The sequence below is a fragment of the Sciurus carolinensis genome, chromosome 2 (assembly GCF_902686445.1).
Source record: "Sciurus carolinensis chromosome 2, mSciCar1.2, whole genome shotgun sequence".
Classification (NCBI taxonomy): domain Eukaryota; kingdom Metazoa; phylum Chordata; class Mammalia; order Rodentia; family Sciuridae; genus Sciurus; species Sciurus carolinensis.
The window spans coordinates 79,057,610-79,079,249 of NC_062214.1; the positions used below are offsets into that span (position 1 = coordinate 79,057,610).

The 21,640-nt window shown below is 35.1% G+C and overlaps 1 protein-coding gene across 18 annotated transcripts in view; it reads right to left on the bottom strand.

Moving 5' to 3' along the window:
• Positions 1 to 21,640, bottom strand: part of Nrg4 (neuregulin 4) — a 175,325-nt gene that overhangs the window by 7,848 nt on the left and 145,837 nt on the right. For 8 of the 18 annotated variants that reach the window (XR_007106982.1, XM_047538881.1, XM_047538882.1 and 5 more), the window contains exon 7: positions 6,007 to 6,089. Coding sequence is in view for 12 of the 18 variants with exons in the window: in XM_047538881.1 (XP_047394837.1) it covers positions 6,007 to 6,089 (83 nt within the window). In the remaining 6 variants the exon portion in view is untranslated. Of the gene's footprint in view, positions 1 to 6,006; positions 6,090 to 8,102; positions 8,671 to 13,286; positions 13,367 to 21,640 lie in introns of those variants that run through there. The other 10 variants (XR_007106983.1, XR_007106987.1, XR_007106984.1 and 7 more) reach the window with 4 other exon arrangements.

The window sequence follows — 21,640 nt, forward strand, 5'->3', positions numbered from 1 at the left end:
CCTTATTGGTTTTAAATGCAAATGATCAGATTGTGGAGAATTTTAAGACCTCATTCTTAACCTTTTTCTAATTCTGACTAATCAAAATTGAATCACCATACATTTAGTTCTTAATATATACTCAGTTCAAAGTCTTGTCACAGTACTAGAATTACAGATGGAACTGGTACACAATTACTTGAGTTACATCAGCATTAGGAAGCTCTTAACTCTCATTCCTCAATAGAAAACAAAAACAAGCAGTGACTGTCTGAACCACCTTTGTTAGAGCTCTGGAAAACAGTCAAGAAGTTTACAGCAATCAAGGAATGCCCAACTAAGAAAAACCATCTTCACAATGGTAGGAAAATTTTGTGACTTTTACTTATCTTGCCACCCTAGGCACAGTGACAGTGTCATTCTTAAAGCAGTAAAAGCCCAGTTTCCATCCATAAAATGGAAGATGTGGAATAGACCTTATTTACAAATTATTGGAAACAGTTTTTAACCTGTCTGCAACAACTGAAAGACTGACACAAGGTACTTGTCTTCATTTTACCTCACTTGGAAGGTAGGCACTGCTTTAAAAGCTGTATGGAACCACTGAAGCCTAGGGCAAGACATTATGGGTGGGTAGAGATGTGAAGTAGACAAGCGAGGCCCAGAGGAGAAGCTGGGATGAGGCTTTGGAAAATTAGGACACTGAAAAGCAACCATGTGTACAAGAACAAACGATTTAGAATGCCACACATGCCTAGGAACACACTTGCTAAGACTCTAAGCTTTCACCTCTGGCCCCTGTTGGAGAACTGCCCTAGCATAGTCAGTCTGCAAAAACATTTAAGGGAATTTTTATCAAAATAGTTGAATGAGAAAAAAGGAACAGAAACTTGAATGATCACCCAAGGAACAGTTTTTGTAAAAATGGTTATTAAAACAAATGGATAAAAGCCTGTAAAAATAAAAAACCAACCAGCAGATTTTGAGAAAAGGAGACAATCTGATATCTAGAATTACCTACCACAATGGTGAAATGCTTGATTTTCAACTCCGAATTATAAGGCATACAGAACAGGGAAATAAGGCCCATTCAAAGAATCAAGATAAAACAACACACTGTCCCCTATGAAGTCCAGACATTAAACTTACTAGACCAAAATTTTAAAACACCTATCTTAAATATGGCCAAGGAATTAGATAATGATAAGTGAACAAAATCAGTTTCAAGAAAAAGGAATTATAAAAGAAATAAGAAAATTACAGAGGAGAAAAGTAAGTACAAATTTTCAGTAGAGGGGTTCAGCACATTTGAAGGGGGATGAAAAGATGAGCAAAATTTATAGGACAATTGAAAATAAATGAAGATAAGTGAACACAGCATAAAGGACAAAAAGAATGAAGATAAGCAAACAGCATAAGGGATGTGTGGGATAGCAGCTATGTGTAACAGACATACAAACCACTAGCCAGCAACAGAATATCCATTATTTTCAGGGGCACATCAGTGCTTGTGTTCAAGTAACCCTTTATTTAGTACTAGTACCAAAGCACAAGAGTAGTGATGCTGGCAATTTTACTGCAGTGTATTGTTATATTTGTGCTATTTTATTATTGTTATCTCTTGTGAGATTATATACATAAATGTGTATGTGTGTGTGTGTGTGTGTGTGTACATGTTGGTGACCAAATCCGGGTCCTGACACATGCAAGGCAAGCCTTCTACCACTAAGCTATATCTCCAGCCCTGTTATTTCTCTTATTGTGCCTAATTATATAGATTATCGTAGGTATGTAAGTACAGTCATGTGTTGGTTACAAACAAGGATACATTCTGAGAATGTGTCCTTCACTGTACAAACATAAGGTACACTCAAACTAACAGCTACAACACTAGTAGGCAATATAACCTTACTGGATCCCTACTGTGTATGCAGCTTGTTTTTGACCAAAACATCTATTATTTGGTACATAACTCTATAGGAAGAAATAGTATATTTAGGGCTTGGGACTATCTGTAGTTTCAGGCATCCACTGGGGGTCTTGGAATGTAGCCCCTGTGGATACAGGGGGGTTACTGTTTAGGCCAACATCCCTTATGAACATTAATGCAAAATTCACATTTTGAATACTTGAAATGGAATTCAACAGATTTAAAAGGATTATGCACCGTGACTAAGTAAGACTGATTCCTAGAATATAAGGATGACAACATAAAAATAAATATAATACATTAATGGGGGGCATTACTTGATCATATCAATGCAGGAAAGGCATTTGATAAAACTTAGCTCCCTTTTATGATTAGAAACACTGAACGAACTAGCAGAAGGAAGCTACCTCAATAAAATAAAATCCATATATGAAAATCCCACCGAGATCATCATATTCAATGGGGAAAGACATGAGTGTTTCCTTCTAAGTTCAGCAGTAAGATGAGGGTGCTCGCATTCACCACTTGTATTCAAAGTGTACTAGAGGCTTAGCCAGAGCAATCAGGCAAGTAAAATAAAGGCCTCCAAATTAGCAAGAAAGCAGTTCTCTCTTTATAAATTATCATTTTTAATTATAACTTGTAGGATCCCAATGTGTAGAAGACCCTAAAGAATCCATAAAAAGACTGTTGAGCTAATAAATTAATTCAGTCAAGTAGCAGAATACAAAATCAACACAAAATTCACTTGCACTTCTATACATTTATAATGAACAGTCTGGAAAGAAATCATGAGAACAGTTCTATTTATAATAGGACCAAGAATACTTGGGAATTAACCAAGGAGGTGAAGGACTTTGTTACAGTTTAGATATGAGTTATCCCCCAGAAGCTCATGTGTGAGACAATGCAAGAATGTTCAGAGGTGAAATGGTTGGGTTATGAGAGCTGTAATCTAATTAGCACATTCATCCCACGGATTAACTGGTACCTGTAGGCAGGCAGGGTGTAGCTGGAAGAAGTAGGTCACAGGGTACGCCTTTGGGGTTTATATTTTGTCTCTGGTGAGCAGAGTTCTCTGCTTCCTGTTGCCATGTCCTGAGCTGCTTTCCTCCACCATGCCCTTCCACCACGATGTTTTGTGTCACCTTAGGCCCACAGTTATAGAGTTGGTCATCTATAGACTGAGACCTATGAAACTGTGAGCCCCAAGTAAATTCCTTCTTGTTCTTGTTGGATCTTTTGGTCATAGCAACACAAAACTGACTAAAGCAGACTTGTATAATGAAAATTACAAAACATTGCTGAAAGAAATTAGACAAACAATTGGAAACACATCCATGTTCATGAACTGGAAAATAGTATTGTTAAGTTATCAATACACCTCAAAGTGAGCTACAGATTGAATGCAATCTCTGTCAAACCCTTTTTTTTTCAAAATGGAAAAATGCTCACTAAAGTTCAGATATAATCTCAAAGGACCCTGAATAGCCAAATCACAAACTGGAGGACTCATACTTCTGGATCTCAGAACGTGTCTCTCTCCCCCACACCCCATCTCTCTCTCTTTCTCTCTCTTTCTCTCTCACACACACACACACATGCACACAAGATGCAGAGAAATTGCAATTCTTATGCATTGCTGGTGGAACTATAAAGTAGTGCAGTTATAGAAAACAGACAGTTTTCAGAATACAGAATTACCATTTAATCCATTATATTTCCTATTATAATATATAAAAATAATTGAAAGTATGGGCCTGAGGGTATATTTGTACACCCAAAGTTCACTGCTACACTATTCATAGTAAAAAGTTGGAAATAACCCACATGTCCTTTAACTTGTGCACAAAGACAAAATATATTACCTATACAATGGAATATTCAGTCATTAAAAGGAATGAAAATTTGATGAGCCTTTAAACATGTTAAATGAAATAAGCTAGTCACAAACGGACAAATACCATATGATTCCACTTATGTGAGATACATAGAATAGTGAACTTCATAAACACAAAATGCAGCTGTGGTTACTGTCTGTCAGGGAATTTGGGGGAGGAGTAAAGAGGGATTTATTTAAGGAGTACAATATTGAGTATGGGATCATGAAAAAATTCTAGAGATTGATAGTGGTGATGTGCATAATGTGAATGTCCTTCATGTCCTTGAACTATATACTTCAAAGTATAAAACAGTAAACCTTACATTTTATAAAAATAAAAATGCATTATAACCACCAAAAAGAAAAAAATCATATGGGTTAGCCATTAAAAAGACAAGTATCCAGCTACAAGGAAAGGGATCTTAAATGCATATTGCTAAGTGAAAGAAACCAGTATGAAAGACTACATACTGCATGATCCCCAGTGTAGGACATTCTGGAAAAAGCAAAGACATTAGTGGTCACCAGAGGTTCAGTGGGAGAAAGGGAGGGGTGAACATATGAAGCACAGGAGATTTTTAGGACACAGAAACTATTATCTATTGCATATGATGCTGTGATAGTGGATATATAGCATTATGCTATATATAGCATTCATCAAAATCTGTAAAACAATAAAAGAGCAATTTTAATGTAAACTATGGACTTTAGCTAATATGAAGGTATTGATGTTGGTGCATTAATTTAAACGGATGTGCTTCTAACAGAGGAAGAGGGTGAGAGAGGAGCATGTGGGAACTCTGCACCATCTGCTCAGCTTTCCTGTACAGGTGCTCCTCAGCTTACCACAGGGTTGCAAACTGACAAATCTATTATAAGTCAAATACCCATAAGTCAAAAATGCATCTAGTACACTTAACCTACCAAACATCACAGCTTAGCTACTGTGCTGTGGGCTACCAGTTGTTCCCCTCCTGATCATGTGGCTGACAAGCAGGGGTTGCTGCTCCTGGTTAGCATCACAAGGGGGAACTTAGCACATGTGCTAGTTCAGGAAAGATCATAATTCAAAGTACCGTTTCTCCTGAATGTATATCACTTTCACACTACCATAAAATAGTTGGGGACTGTAAATCTAAATTTTTTTCTAAAAAAGTCTTTTAAATTTCAAATATCACATCTGTTTTTCTACTTTCTCAGTACCTCAGACTCATCTATCTGTTAAATAATGATTGTTGGTGAATGGATGAATAAATCAAACACTAGTGACAAATTTAATCCACAGTGGTTACACTGGGCCAGATTATGAAGAAAAGCCAATGTGCATACTGGTTTTCAGGAAGACATCAGGAATAGGCTCACACGGGGCCAGCGCTTGCTCCTCTGCCTCAATTCTTTGCCAGCCTTAGACCTTTGGTGGTCAGAAAACCCTGTCTTCAAACTGCCCACGACTCTCTACACTTACAGTCACTACTGCTTTTTTTTCCATTATGTTTCCGTGTAATTTTTAAACAGGTGGAAACAACTGGAGAACTTGTTCTGACCTAGCCGGTTCTTCACGTTGTCCCTAAAAAGATGAAAATTTGGCATTCTGCAAAAATCAAGCACTAAAAACTACAGGCCTTATAAGCAAAACAGGTTTGGGACTTAGTAACCTGTGTATTAAAAATAATAATCCTAAATTTGCATTGGCATATGCTTTAGGAATTTTTCATCTTCTTCAGCCTTAAACTTTCGTTTGTTTCTTCAAGATAAAAATCCTTGAACTCAATTGCTTTCAATAGAAACCATTTTCATCAATATTAAAAATATGACAGAGATGTCTTTTTCAGTCAATGCTTCCATCTACTCCCTAGGTGACATGTCTTCATGGATTTTTCATCTGTTGTAGTTGCAGCTTTCCAGATAGAGCAAAAAGTCTAAACCAGTCACTTAAGGGATTTTCATCTTTTTTTCTTGATATTTCCATGTGTTCCTGGGTTTCTCTCTGGTTGTGAGGAAGTTTGCCCTTGACTGCCTCACCACCTTAGCTCGCTGGGGAATGACCTGGACCACTGTGACTTGCACACTGCTGATACCGCCACTAGCCTGCTGCCTGTGAGCTGCTGCATGTACAGAAGCGAACACACCTTTCAGCACAACAGGCTGTTTCCTAGAGTGACAGTTACTGTCTCATGTTTAAGGAAGGAGGGATTACATTTTTGCTTTAATTTACCTTCTGGTGTTTCATTTTCTGCCTTTGTAAAATAAAAGCAAAGATAAAGTTCACTTTGATGTTTCTTCAGTGGTCTCCATGACCTGTGGAAAATAATTAAGAATGAGATCTTTTCTCCATCTTGATTTTCCTTTGTATATATACCTACCTGCCTTCACCTCATATTCACAGAACTCACAGCTTCTGTTTGATGTGAAGAGTGGAGGTGAACTAACCTAGAACACCCCAAATTCCCAGCAGCCTGACCTACAGTGTTCCTCAGAACACTGTTTTGTCAGCATCCCTAATCTAGACTCACACAAGTTCAATACTGTCACCCAAAATTCTAAAAAGCCTGGTGATCTTTTGAAGATAATCTAGAAAGTGCTGGTTAAGGGGAAAAAGTGCTACAGTGAGTAACTTGAGTCATTCTAACAGCAAAGAAAAGAACAGATGGCAATACGGTGGAAGAAAATATCAAATGCAAGGACCAAAATATCCTGTGGTTAACTGGGTCTATCTTATGTGGACAAAAACGTCTAGCCAAGGAGCCCTGAGGCTCCTGCCCACACCCATGGAAGCCTAAGCATAAGAAAAACATGGGTTTGGGAGCCAGATTTGCCTGTGTTCCAATTCTTGTTCATTTCCTTAAGATGTCAAGTATCTTTTCATGTATTTATTAGCCATTTATGTATTTTCTTTGATAAAATGTCTATTAAAATATTTTGCCCAAATTTCAATTGGGTTTTTATTCTCGAGTGGAAAATAATTGAAAGAGTTCTTTATACATTAAATTTATACAATTGAGTTGAAAGAATCCTTTATCAAATATATGATTTGCAAATATGTTCTACTTATAGACCTATGTGTCAGTTTTGATGTCAACACAACACTGTCTTGATTACTGTGGCTCCATAATAAGTTGGGAAATCAGAAAGCTGAGGTCTCCAGTGTTGTTCTGTTTCAAAATTGTTTTCTCTGTTCCAGTTCCTTTGCATTTCAAGAAGAATTTTAGAATTACCTTATCAATTGCCATAAAAATACCTGCTGGAATTTTGATTGGAATGGCATTGCATCTGTAGGTCAGTCTGAGCACTGACATCTTAACAATATTGGATCTTCCTAACCTGTGAACACAGTACATCCCTCCATCTAGGTGGTCTTAATTTCATTCCTCTTAGCAATGTTTTACAGATTTCATTGCAAAGGTCTTTCACATCTTTTCACATTACTGTAAGTGGTATTATTTTTTAACTTTGCATATCCAGTTGTGACTGATACACAGAAGTACAACTGACTTTTTAATACTGATCCTCTGTCTTCCAACTTTGCTAAACTACTAACTAGTTGGTCTCATAAAATGTATCCCTGCTTTTGAAACTTTTTTAGGAAGAGTTTCTGCAGAGTAATTGTATCTTTCTTGGAAGTTTGGCAGAAGTCACCAGATAAGCCACTTGAGCCTGAATTGTCATTGTGGGGAAAGTTTCTATATGCAAATTCAACTACTTTGCATTTGGGGACTATTCAAGTTATCTCAGAAGGCTTTCTTAGTTTTGTTCTTTAAAGAATTTGTCTAATCTTAAGTTGTTCCAAATCTTCCCTTATTTATCCTTTCAACATTTGTATTATTGGTAGGAATGTCACTAATTCTTCATATTGTTAATTTATGTCCTCTCTTTTTTCTGACCAACATGCCTACGAATTTACTAATTTTATTGATCTTAAAGAACCAGTTTTTGGTTACAATGATTTATGGATTTTTCTCTCTTCTGTTTCCTATTTCATTGATTCCTATGCAAGCCTTTATGTCTTTTCTTGAACTTACCTTGGATTTTTAAAAATAGGTTTTTCCAAAAGATGAGATCGTGCTTTGAGAATGTTCTTTTCTAATTTGGATATTTACTGCTGTGAATTTTGAGAAGGTATGCTTTCATTTTCATGCAGTTGAAAAGGCTAATTTTTTCCTTTTTGGCTCATGGATTACTTAGAAGTATGTTATCTAGTTTCCAAATATTTGAGTTTTTTCCAGAGATATTTCTTTTTTTTTTTTTTTTTTGGGGTGCTAGGGATCGAACTCAGGGCCTTGTGCTTACAAGGCAAGCACTCTACCAACTGAGCTATCTCCCCAGCCCCTTCCAGAGATATTTCTATTACTAATTTCTTATTTCATTGTAGTCAGAGAACATATTTTGCATGACTTGTATCCTTTTTAATGTGTTGAGACCTGTTGTATGAACCAGTTTATGGTGTTTCATGGTGAATATTTGGTGCACTTGAAAAGAATGTGCGTTCTGTTGATTAGATGGAGTGTGCTGCACATTTATCAGATCCAAATGGTTGATACTGTTGAAGTCGACTGTATCTTCACTGACTTTTAATCTATCTATTCTGCCAATTATTAGGAAAATAGCACTATAATTTCTTGTCATAATTGTTCATTTGCCTATTTCTTCTTGGATTTCCATGAGTTTTCCTTTATGTATTTTAAAAGTGCATTTAGGTGCATGTTGATGAGGGTTCTCCAGGGAAACAGAGCCAACAGGATGTGTGTACATACAGAAAGAGATTTATTTTATGGAATTGACTTATACAATTGTGGAGACTTGGGAAGTTCAAAATCAGATGGGAGGGCTGGCAGGCTGGAGACTCAGGAGAGAGCTGCAGTTGGAGTCCAGAGGCATCCTGCTGGTGAACAAGGAAGAGCCCACGATGCAGACAGTCTGAAGCAATCTGCTTGCAGGACTTCTCTCTGGTACAGCCAGCCTTTTGTTCTATCAACTTCAACTGACTGAATGAGGCCCACACACATTATGGAGGGTGATCTGCTATTTTCCTCAGAGTTCACCAATTTCAATGTAAATCTCATCCAAAGACACTCTCACAGAAGCATCCAAAATAATGTTTGATCAAACCATGGTCCAGTCAAGTTGACACGAAAGATTAACTATCACAGTGCATACATATTTAGTACTATTACATCTTATTGACAAATTGTCCCCTTTATGAAATGACAATCTTTATCCTTTATAATATTCTTAGCTATGCAATCTACTTTGTCTAATATCAGTAAAGCCATTCAAGCTTTCCTGTGATTAGTATTAGCGTGGTAGATTTTTATTTGCATCTTTAAAATTGAAGTACATTTCTTATAGGTAGTATATAATAGTTTTAATCCAGTTTTATAATCTGTACCTTTTAATTGGGCAATTTAGACATTGAGAGGTTGCACTGGGGTTTGCAGCATGTATCTGTGACTTGCTGTGCTTTCCCTTCAGGTGATATTACACTGTTTGACATGTGACACGGGAACTTTACAATAGGGTATTTCCATTGCTCCACTCCCAACCTTTGTATTTTGTAATTATACATTTTACTTTTATATATGTTGTAAACCCCATACTTTGTAATTTTTAATGAAATTTTCAATTATCTCTTATGTAGATTTAAATAGTAAGAAAAACACATTAGGACGGGATGTGGCTCTGTGGTACAGCACTTGCCTAGCATGTGCAAGAGTCTGGGTTCCATCCCCAACTCCATCAAAGAAAATGAAAACAAAAACAAAAACAAATATTTATCCACGTAATTGCCATTTCTGGTATTCTTAATTCCTTTATGTGAGTTTATATTACACATCTGATATCATTGTTCTTTTGCCTGGAAGACTTCCTTTAACATTTATTTAGTGTGGGTCTGGTGATGACAAATTCAACTTTCAAATTCTATATGCCTGAAAAACCTCCATTTGCCTTCAGTGTTTTTAACTTAATTGATTTATTTTCATAGCTTTATTGAATATAATTCATATGCCATATAATTCATCCATTTAAATTGTACAATTCAGTGGTTTTTAGTATTCATAGTTGTATAACCATCACCATAATCAAATTTGGAACATTTTCATTCCTCCAAAGCAAACTTCCATTCCTTAGCCATCACCTCTCTAATTTTCTGATTTTACTCAACCCTGGGCACCATTAATCTACTTCTGTTTCTGTAGTTAATTTGCCTATTCTGAACATTTCATATAAATGCAATCACAAAGTATTTTTTCTTTGTAACTTTTTTCACTTTAAAATACTGTATTCTAAGTCCATCCATGTTACATGCAGCATGTATTACTACTTCCTATGTTCTGCTTAATAATTTTCTGTAGTAAAAATGTAACACGTTTATCCATTTATTAGCTAATAGAATATTTTCTTATTATAAATAATACTGTCATGAACATTCACTACAAGGTTTTGTGTGGACACATTTCATTTCTGTTTGGTGTATACCTCGGAGTAGAATTGTAGGGTCATATGGTAACTTTATGCACAAACTTGAGAGAAATTGCCAGAATGTTTTTGGAAGTAGCTGCACCATTTCACATTCCCACTGGCATGTGCAAGGGCTCCAATTTCTCCACATTCCTGTTATTGTTCTTTCTTAATATAGTCATCCTTATGGGCAAGAAGTGATAATCTGTTACTTTTTTTTTTTTTTTTTTTACCAGGGATTAAACCTAGAGGTACTTAACCACTGAGTCACAACCCCAGCCCTTTTTAAATTTTTTATTTTGAGACATTGTCTCACTAAGTTGCTGAGGCTGGCTTTGAACTTTGAGATCCTCCTGCCTCAGCCTCAAGTTGCTGGGATTACAGGTGTGTGTGCCATGGTGCCGAGCTTCATTATAGTTTTGACTTTTATTTCCTGATGGCTAATGATGAGAATCTTTTTGTGTGCTTATTGGTCATTTGTACATTTTTTAGAGAACTATCTTTCCAGATCCTTTGTCTTTTTTTAAATTGGGTTGGATGTCTTTTTATTATTGACTTGTAAGTATTTATATTTTTGGGATACAAGTTCTTTATCATATGACTTGAAAAATTTTTTTTCTGTTCTGTAATTTTTACTTTCTTGAAGGGCTACTTTAAGGCTCAAAAGGTTAAAAAAAGAATTTGATAAATACAGTTTATTTCTTTGTTATTGATAGTTTTGGAATCACATCTAAGAATCCATTGCTTAAGGTCAGAAAGATTTCCACCTATGTATTCTAAATAAGAGTTATATATAGCTTTGACTCTTATAAGTCTTTGATCCATACTGAGTTAATTTTTATATATGTTATGAGGTAGGGGTTTAAATTCATTCTTTAGTAAGTGGATATATAGTTTTCCAGTATCTTCTATTGAAAAGACCATTATTTTCCCCATGAATTGCCTTGATACTTTTAAAGAAATCAATTTACTACAGAATAAGCATTTATTGCTAAACTCCCAATTGTATTCCAGGGGTCTCTGTCCATCCTTATGCCAGCACTACAGTATCTTGGTTACTGGGCCTTCATCATAAGTTTCAAGATCAAAAAATGAATTCTCCAACTTTGTTCTTCTTTTTCAAGATTGATATGCCTATTTTGCCCTGTTTTTGAAAGATATTTTTCCTAGATATAGAATTCCAGATTCATTGCTTTAATTTTTAATTTTTTGCAGTGCTAGGTGTCAAACCGAGGGCCTCATGCATGCTAGGTAAGGGCTTTACCATTGAGCTACAAATCCAGTCCTTTAAGTAAAAAAAAAAAATAATAATAATAATAATAATTATATAGTTGCTCTGTTCCCTTCTAGGTTGGACTGTTCCTTAAAAGAAGCCTGCTGTCATCCTTTATCATCCTTATCTTGGTTTCTTTAAATGTAATATGTCTTTATCTGGCTGCCTATAAAATCAATCACTGGTTTTGAGAGATTATGATGACCTCAGTGTACTTTTCTTTATGGTTCTTAAGTGTAATGTTTGTTGCATAATCTGTATCTGTAAATTGATAGTTTTTATTAAATCTGAAAAAATTTGGGCTATTTCTTCAAATTTTTTTTGTCTCATGTCCTTTTAGAACTGCAGTTAACACAATATTATGCTGCCTGAAGTTGTCACATAGCTCACTATTAATTTTTTCATTTAAATTTTTTCTTTTTTAAAAATATTTTTAGTTGTCCATCTACAACTAAAAATATTTTTAAAAAAGAAAAAATTTAAATGAAAAAATTTTATTTTATTTATTTATTTTAATTCAGTGCTAAGAATCGAACCCAGTGCCGCACACATGCTAGGCAAGTGCTCTACCACTGAGACCCACCCGTTTCTTTTTTTAATAGTTTATATTGTTGTAGTTTCAAACTCACCAATCTTTTCTACAGTTGTGTCATCTGACATTATTACTATCCAAATTTTTTATCTTACACACCAATTTTTATCTTTGGAAATTCAATTTGGGTTGCAAAAAAAAAAAAAAGTCTTCCATGTCTCACCTTGTGAATATATGCGATATATTTACAAAAAACATTTAATATGCTTGCCTGCTACTTCTAACATCTATGGGAATTTCAATATATTAGGCTTCTCATTTTTAAATGCATTTCCTGCTTCTTTGAAGATTGGTGGTTTTTTATTGAATGTGAAACACCGTGAAATTACCTGTTGAATATTGGATACTTTTTATATTATTGGGATGCAATCACTTGCATTAAACAATTTAATCCTGTCGGTTTATGCTTTTAACATTTGTTAGACAGGACTGGAGCAGCTCTTAACCTAGGGCAAATTATTCCCAGCTACTGTGTACCCTTCCTAAGACCCATGAATAGTGAGATCTTTAGGGCCCTTTGTGAATATGGGGCAACTCTAATCCTTTCAAGATGTCTCAGCTCCATCTTCTCAGTTCAGGGAATTCATCAAGCTCAGCCTGGGTTCCCTGATACAGACAGCACTGCAAGCTGGAAGCTTTCGAGGCAGAGCTCTAAGGCCATCATTGGCTCATCCTGTCTGATTCCCATCCCTCAGTGTCACAGTCCTCTGTTGCCTGATGTCAATGTCTTGAAAATCATTGTTTATTTTTGTTTGTTTCAAGTGAAAGGAAGAATTCCATTTTAGTCAGAAGCAGAAGTCTCCAGATAGTTTTAAAATATTAATTTGTCTACAAGTTTCCCAATGAAACTTACCCACACAGGTAAAACTCCTTCTTCCCATATGCCAGCCCACTTCAGAATACTTCTGGAACTATTCCCTCATATCTATGTAGCACATTATAGCTAACATTGTAATTTTATGTTATTACTTGTATTGTTTTCTTTTGGAAAAAAATATGACCTGTGTTATACTGCTAATAGGAAATTTATCTTCATGTGAAAAATGATGCCTAGCTCAAAATCCATGGAAAAATTCTTAGCGTCAACCTGTTTTTTTTAATAGATTCAAATCCTTACATGTAACAACAGAAGTCTCATCAAGGACTTTAAGCATTTCATTTTGAATTTACTCACTGTGGTGGGCTCTGGTACTGCTTGTCTCTACCAGGCTGATATCACACTGTGCTGAACTGGCCCTCTGAAGATGGCCCTTCCTGACAGTAGAGAGGAGAGAAACACAAACGGAAAATGGGTAATTGGAAAGCATGTCAGAAGAACTAGAAAGGAATTTTAACTTGAATATTGGAAGGTTTACTTTAAGTCCACAACTACCTGAAACCCTAGAGCAGTCCTGCTGTATTTAACAAATGCACTAGTACTGGGAGGTCATCAGCCATGGGTGCTGATACTGTTTTTAGCTGCCTTTCTTTATGGCACACAGCTACTACATTTTAGGGTAACAGGAATGTTTTTATGCTTTTTTAAGAGGTTAGTTTCCATTATTCATTGGATCCTCATGTGACATGGGGTGGCTTTAGTGAGCTATTCTATTAATGGCATTTAAAAAATTCATTTTGAACCTTCTTTAAGGTTATAGCTTACCGGGATTTTTTGTCATTTGACCTATATTAATAGGTTAGAATTTATGTGATCAGACAGGATGAGCCAATGATGGCCTTAGAGCTCTGACAGATTTTTATTAAAAAAAAAACTACTTGAAATATTAAGTAAAAATTTGGAATGTAAAGTTGCTTTAATTTTTTCAATATGTCAATACTCGAGTATTAACTTACATTAATGAAAGTGAATTCAAAACCACTTTACCTTAGCAAAATGGCATATATTTTCTCAATGCAGAATGGCTCCTACTTCTGAAAGCTACTGATTCTAGTCCAGATTTTAGCATTAGTGGGGTATCATTTGGACCTCATTCAAAGATACCAACTAGTTACTAAAGTTCAAAAGGTCCTCAGCTTAAAGTAATTTTAACCACTAGGGACCCCAAAACTGTTAGAGTAAACAATGACTTGGTTTCATTCTTAAAAGCACATTTCTAAAAGACAAATATATTTCACATGGTCAGTATACAACAGATTCAAATCCAATCTCTAGATTTCATGAGCAATAGCTACTCATGTTATTTTTCAAATTAATTCTGCTCTTGGCACATCTTTACCCATATAATCACATAAAATTACCTCCACTTATGTTGTCATTCGAAACTGGAAAATACATGATTTCATGTACTTCACAACCCTGAGAGTTAGTCAAGAATGTCATTTTTGTAATGTTAAAGATGCTATTTTTTCCTCACTGACTAAAGTTATACCCATTTTCCAAATGTTTCTAAAATGAATGTGTTTAACTTTTATGATGAGCAAACTGCTGCTTCATTGTGAAGTAAAGCATTCAAACAAAAAGGGTGAATAGGGCCTGGGCTGTGGCTCAGTGGTAGAGCGCTTGCCTAGCACGTGTGAGGCACTGGGTTCAATCCTCAGCACCACATAAAAAAAATAAATTTAAAAGAAAGGGTGAATAAAATATATAAAGTTAGACAATGAGCAATAAATACATTTGTACCAAGCATGAGATGAGAAATATACCATGAACAAATCCTAAAAGCCCCATCTGTGCTTTCTCTAACTGCATCCTTCTGTCCACACCAGTGGTAACGACTTGCCTATATTTTGTGGTAACCAGTATCTTTCCTTTCTTTATACCGTGTGTGTGTGTGTGTGTGTATACATATATATACACACATATATATATACACTTTATATATAAATATATATATATACACACTTTGTATCATACACACGTGTATGTATATGTGTATATATACACACATACACACACATATATACACATATATGTTATATATATATACACACATATATGTTATTTGGTTTTGTTTCATTTTAAACTTTATATGAATGGAATTTTGCTATTATGCTTTCTTTGGCAACTTGCTTCTTCACCATAAATTATGTTTTTAAGATTCATCCAGGTTGATTATGTAGCTGTAGTTCATTTCTTCTCTTATATATTGTTCTTTTGTATGAACATAACTTTTTGCCCATTTCATGTTCATGAGTACTTGGTTACTTTTCAATATTTTTATTATTACAGCCAGTTGTATTATAAACTCCTACAATCTGTTAGGTATCTATAGCCAGAAGTAGGAGAACTGGGTTGTGCAGCACACACTTGTTCAGTTTTAGGTATTTGCAAACTGATTCAAGGGTTAAAAACTTTCAAATTTTAAAATAAAACCATTTACATTGTCTGGTTGTGGCTTAAAAACTTTTTTTTGGTCAGTCTCACAAGTGAAATAATGGTATTTCATTGTAGGTTTGACTTGCATTTCCATAATAAGGTTGCATACCTTTTCATATTTTCTGGATCTTCCATCTTCAACAAATTCAATTATTTTTCCCCTTTGTCTACATTCTTACCTTTTTCTTAGTGATCTGATACATTCAAGAAATAAATATCCATAACTATATTTCATGTGTTATATATATCTTCTAGTTTGTAGCTTGGGTGTTCTCTTTTCAATGGTATCTCGAAAAAGAAGTTTTCAATTTTAATAAAACCAAATTTATCAGCCTTTGTTTTCTCATTTTTTGCTTTCTAATTCTCATTTCCCAAAATCTATCCCTATCCTCTAAAGATACAAAGATTTTTTAAAAACATTTTTAAAAAATGTTCTTCTAACAGTTTTCATTTAGCTTTTCAAATATAAGCCTTTAATCTACCTGAGCTGAATTTGAGGTATGCTGTAAGGTAAAACCCCAATTTTACTTTCTGCTATATGGATAAACAATGATGCCAACAACTTTTATTGAAAGCCCTTTATTTCTCCACTGCTCTGCAATACCATCTCTGCTGTATGTCAAATATCTACATATGCTGCTTGCTCTAGGCGCTTTATAGTCATACTTTTTTTTTCTTCTTAGTTTGGTGTAAGTCTTTATTGAGAAAGCTAAGAGATTTTTCTCTCTTAATCTATAGGTAAAATGAAATATATATTTTTTCAGCACTGGGGATTGAATCCAGAGCCTTGTGCATACCAGGCAAGTACTCTATCACTAAGTTACATTCCCAATCCTTTAAAAAAAAAAAAAAAAAAAAAAAAAAAAAAAAAACCTAAACAAAACAGGGTTTTACTAAGTTGCTCAGGCTGGCCTTGATCTTGCAATCTTGTCTCAGCCTCCTCAGTAGCTGGGATTACAGGAGTATGCCACCATATCTGGCTTAATTTTTAATGTTACATCAATCTTGCATTCCTGGAATAAATCCAAGATCGTCAAAGAGTTTTATTGGTGATTACTTGTAATATAGTTTTTTAAAAAATGCACTGCTAGATTTGGTTTGCTAATCTTTAATCTTTTATATCCGGGTTAAAAATTATTTGGTTCTTAATTTTCTTTTTCATTCTAGGATGATTAATTTAATGTATCAACTTGGTTGGGCCATGATACACAGATATTTGGCTAAATATTTTTCTGGATGTTTCTGTGAAGGTCTTCTTCAGATGACATGAATGTTTCAATCTGGATTTTCAGTAAAGCAGCGCGCCTTTCCTGATGTGGGTGGGCCTCAGCCAATCAGATGAAGGCTTTAACTCCTCCCTGGTGTTAGAAGGAATTCTGCCCACAGAATTCCTATGGAATTGAAATGAATACTGACTCTTCCCTAGGTTCCCAGCCTTACTGCCTATGAACTTGAAATGCAACAAGAGCCCTTCCCTGGATGTCCTGCCTGTTAGCCCCTGCAGATTTTGGACTTGGCAGCCTCCATAATTGCTTGAATCAATTTCTTAAAGTGTATATGTATGTGTGTGTGTGCGCACGTGCATATATGCATATATGTCCTACTGGTTCTGCTTCATCTGAGAGCTCTAATACATAATGTTGTTGGTTATGAACTGTATTGTGTACCCACAAAATTCATATATTGAAGCCCCAACTCCCAATGTGACTGTATTTGAAGGTGGTATTTAGGGAAGGTAATTTTAGGGTAAGGGTAAGGGCAGGACCCTAATCTGAAATGATAGGTGACCTTATAATAGGGAGAGACACCAGATATCTTTTTCTGTTCATACATATCCAGAGAAAAGGCCATCTACAAATCAGGAAGAGGGGTCTCATCAGAGATCAAATGCAATGGCATCTTGATCTTGGGCTTTTAATCTTCGTAACAGGGAGAAAATAAATTTCTGTTGGTTAAGGCACCCAGTCTGTGGTGTTCTGTCATGGCAGCCTTAGCAGACTAATACATTTTGTAGGTGTGAGCATCAAAATGATGCTAGCCTAAAAAAAGAATAAGCGAATATTCCCTATTTATCTGTCCTCCGTGCTAGCATGCGGTTTGTTTTAAGGATCTCACTAGTAAAACTGAGCCTGGGGTTTTCTTTTTCTGGCTGGGGATGGAACCCAGGCCCTCATGCATGCTAGGCAAATGCTGTATCACTAGATTATATCCCCAGTCCTTCTTATTTTTGAGACAGGATCTTGCTAAGTAGTTAAAGCTGGCCTCGAACTTATGATCCTCCTGCCTTAATAGCCTTTGGAAACATTATCAAACTTTTGAAATGTGACAAAAACTTCTTTATTGACAATACAGAATAATTTTAAAAATATTCTGCATGAGCTTGTAAATAATTTTGTAGCTATCTGATACTATGTTATAAAATAAGTAATTGACCTTGTTAATTATATTATTATTTATGTTACTGATTTTTATCTCCCTATAAATTTCTGAGTCATATATTACAATTTAATTATTATAGTAACTCAACTTTGTTGAGTTCTCCTTTATATTTCAAATTTTGATTTGTTTTTTGAAGTTTTGCTAATTTTATGTACTACCTTGTATCCCCCATTGCAAAAAAATTCATACGCTGAAGCCTTCCCCAAGGTGATGGTATCTGGAGATAGGATTTTCTGGTACATAATTAGGTCATGAGAGTGGAGCTCTTAGAAAGGTCTTGGTTCCTGTTTCCTGGCATACAATTCCTAGGATCCTTGGAATCTCCAAAATGACTGGTACTTTTTGTATGCTAATGAGTTGACTCATAGCTGATAGCCTCTAGCAAATCTTTAAATAAATTCTATTGAATTAAGACATGTGCTGAGTTTTAAAAAATGATAATTACTTGTTGGAGCTCTGTTTTGGTCTTTGTAAAATCTGCTTATTTCTAAGCCTCTCATTTATTTTTTGATATATATGAAACATATTTAATTTATATCACATCCGATTCTTCCAAAAAGTAAAAATGTTGAATATCTGAGTCTACTATCAGTTGTTTCTTTTAGTTCTAATTAATGGTACCTTTTCTCTTCTGTTTGGTACTCTTTTTCTGATGTTAAGATGTTTTTTAAGGTAAAGAGTGAAAGTAGGTTCTTCAACAATTGATTTGTATTTGTTTCTGTCAACCACCTGGGGACATTTCCAGCCTGGACTAGTTTATATTCTTACCACCCACTCCCACTTCAGAGTGTCTGGATTCAGGAAGGATGCAAACCCACATAGCATTTGTGATTAGAGGGTTTTCTTTCTCTTTTACTTAGTACCAACTGTTCTTATATAATCTTTTCCTTCAATTATGCCTATACTTTCTACCCAAAAGATATTGTTTTGTCTACTGTAGGGCTTTTCAGATTAGAAGTATTTCTAAATTCTGGCTCTGGTCTGTGCAGCAGCTATGGGTAAGAAGGTATTTGATGCTCAGTGGCATTGAGCACCGTGGGGTACGACACAGCATACCCTTCACAAACTCCATGGGTTGGCAAAAGATTTCAGTTTTTGAACAACTATAGCAATATTAACGTTTAAAAACCATACCAATCACTGGCAACAATTCCCAGTAGAATATCAAATTCCCTTATTAAGACCTTTGGTAACAGTTAGACATGTACTTCTGGCTCTCTACCTTATAAGCAATGATTGAACTGCATTTTCTGATACTTGTAGTTTAGTAGGACCATGAAACATGTTCTGGCCAATTGACTGATTTGGCAGTGATGTGTGTCACTTCTAGGACAGATCATTTCAAGGATGAGACCCCTCTGGTCCTTTTTTCCCTCTGGCATGACAACTGACAGCACTGAAATTGGTGGCTACTCCATAGTTTGAGTCCTTAAGTGACTATGATTAGTAAAACCATGTGTGCTGGCCTGCAATAATTATATATTACATATGAGGAATAGTCTTTTGATATTTTGAGCCACTAAACTGTTAAGGTTATATCTTAGTCTTTTTTTCTGTTGCTGTAACTGAATACCACAGACTGGGAAATTTACAAAGAATAAAGGTTACTTTAGCTTACAGTTCTGGAAATTGGCAAGTCTAAGAGCACAGCACTGTCATTTGTTTAGCATCTGATGAGGGCCTTTGATCTGGGTCTTGTCACAGCACAGAGTCAGCAAACCAGAGAGCTTATTTTATGGCAAAGTCACTCCGGTGATTACCCATTTATCCCTTAGTCCATGGACAGATTAGTCAATTCATTCATACTGACAGAACCCTCATGACCTAATCACCCATCTGAAGGTCCTACCTGTGCAACATCATTACGTATGACTTTGGGAAATAAGTTTCCAATGCATGAAATTTGGAGGACACCAAATTCAAATCATAGCTAGTTGATAGTTACTATAGCCAAACCCAGACTATCATGGTTGATAGTACAAAAAGTAATTCATTATTCAATAAACAACAGATTAAAACTCTATCCCAAGCCAGCACTAGGGTAATTAATTAACTGGTCTTCCCTTTAGCATATTGACTGACAAAATGTTTAGAGGACTAGAATAAGATCATTCACTTTCCTAGACATTTACACATTAAATGACTTTAAAAGTCAAGGGTAAAACAAATCCCAAAGATGTCTGTTCTGGTTATCTACTACTGTATAATATATCACCCTAAATTGAGTGGAATTAAAAAAAAAGTCTCTCTCATGGTTCTGTGGATTGACAGCTGAGCATTTTTAACTTGAGTCTGTGATTATAGGCAATCAGCTAAGTCAGGATTCAACCAAAGGTTCAAATGAGCTGGATGTCTGAGATGGCTCATTCAAATGGCTGACAGTTGTCACTGGCTATTGGCTGAGAGCTCAGCTGGGGCTGGTTCTTTGTGCTGTTTAGATTTCTTACAAGATAGGGGTAAATTCTACAAGGGAGCATGCTGTGTATAGGTGGCAAGAAGTTAAAATTTCCAGGCCACTTCAAAACTATATCCTTAATTGGAACAGGATTCATTTCCACAATATTCTATGGCCCAAGGAATAATAGTGCCTGTCCAGATTCAAGGATTTAGAGAAATAAACTCTACCTTCTGGTGGGAGAGTGGCAAGATTACATTGCAGAAGAGTGTGGGGCAGTGCAAGCTATTGTATGGCCATATTTGGGAAACACAACCTGATCCATTGGGCTTGTATGTAAATTTTTGTATCTGAAGTAGTCAGATGTTAAAATTAGGAGAGAGAAAACCTACTGGATTGCCTTTATGATGTATTCTGAAATAAAGTACATAATACCACATATTTAAAAAGATCTCCCTCCAAATTTTAACTACTCCTTGATATGAAACAATTGAGAAATCAGTATTTTATGAAATACTATTTAACCTACATCTTATCTTTTCTAGAATATAAACTTCTTAAGCCAACTTGCCCCTCTTTTATAACTCTCAGCTCATTTTCACAAGTATGAATTGCATACAGTATGCATTTAATAAATATTAATGATGAGTTATGACATCAGATAACTCCTAAACTTAATAAATTTCACATTTTCACATAATTTTAAAAAACACTGAAGATCAAACTGATGAATTTGAAAGTAATCTTCAGTGTGCAGCATTGCTCCATGAAAGTAACGTTTTCTTTGGTCTCTTATGAGTTACCAGTCTTCCCAAATTAATTGCCTGCTTATTTGTCTACTTCTACATAGATTTAAATCTGCTATGAAGTGAGGGAACAAGACTACCTTGTTTTATATTGAATTAATTATGCCTACATTAATTATGCACAATGCCTACATATATATAGTAGGCTCTAAATTCTACATATTCACTGTATGTCTTAAACTTTAATTTATAGTATTATATAAGTTGTTTTTTTTTCTTTAATATTCAAGACTTAACTTAAAATAGACTTCACCTAAATATTTAGGGGAAGGTAGACCCACACTCACTACAGTTATCATGTCCAAAACACCTAAATATTTAGGTGAGGTCTTACCTTAGTAAGTCTAAACCTTAATAGTTTAAAAAAGTCAAAGTAAATTATGATGGCAGTAAAAAAGAACAAATTGAGACTATGTAGTAATAAGATGCTTTAAAAATTACTTTTAAATTAATAACAAAAACTTCATTAGAGAAATATCTCTAAACATAAAACAGTGTCTGAAAAAAATCTCTCAGAGTGAAAAGGCATTAATTATTAAATGGAATCATTACTTTATGCACTACTATTCTTT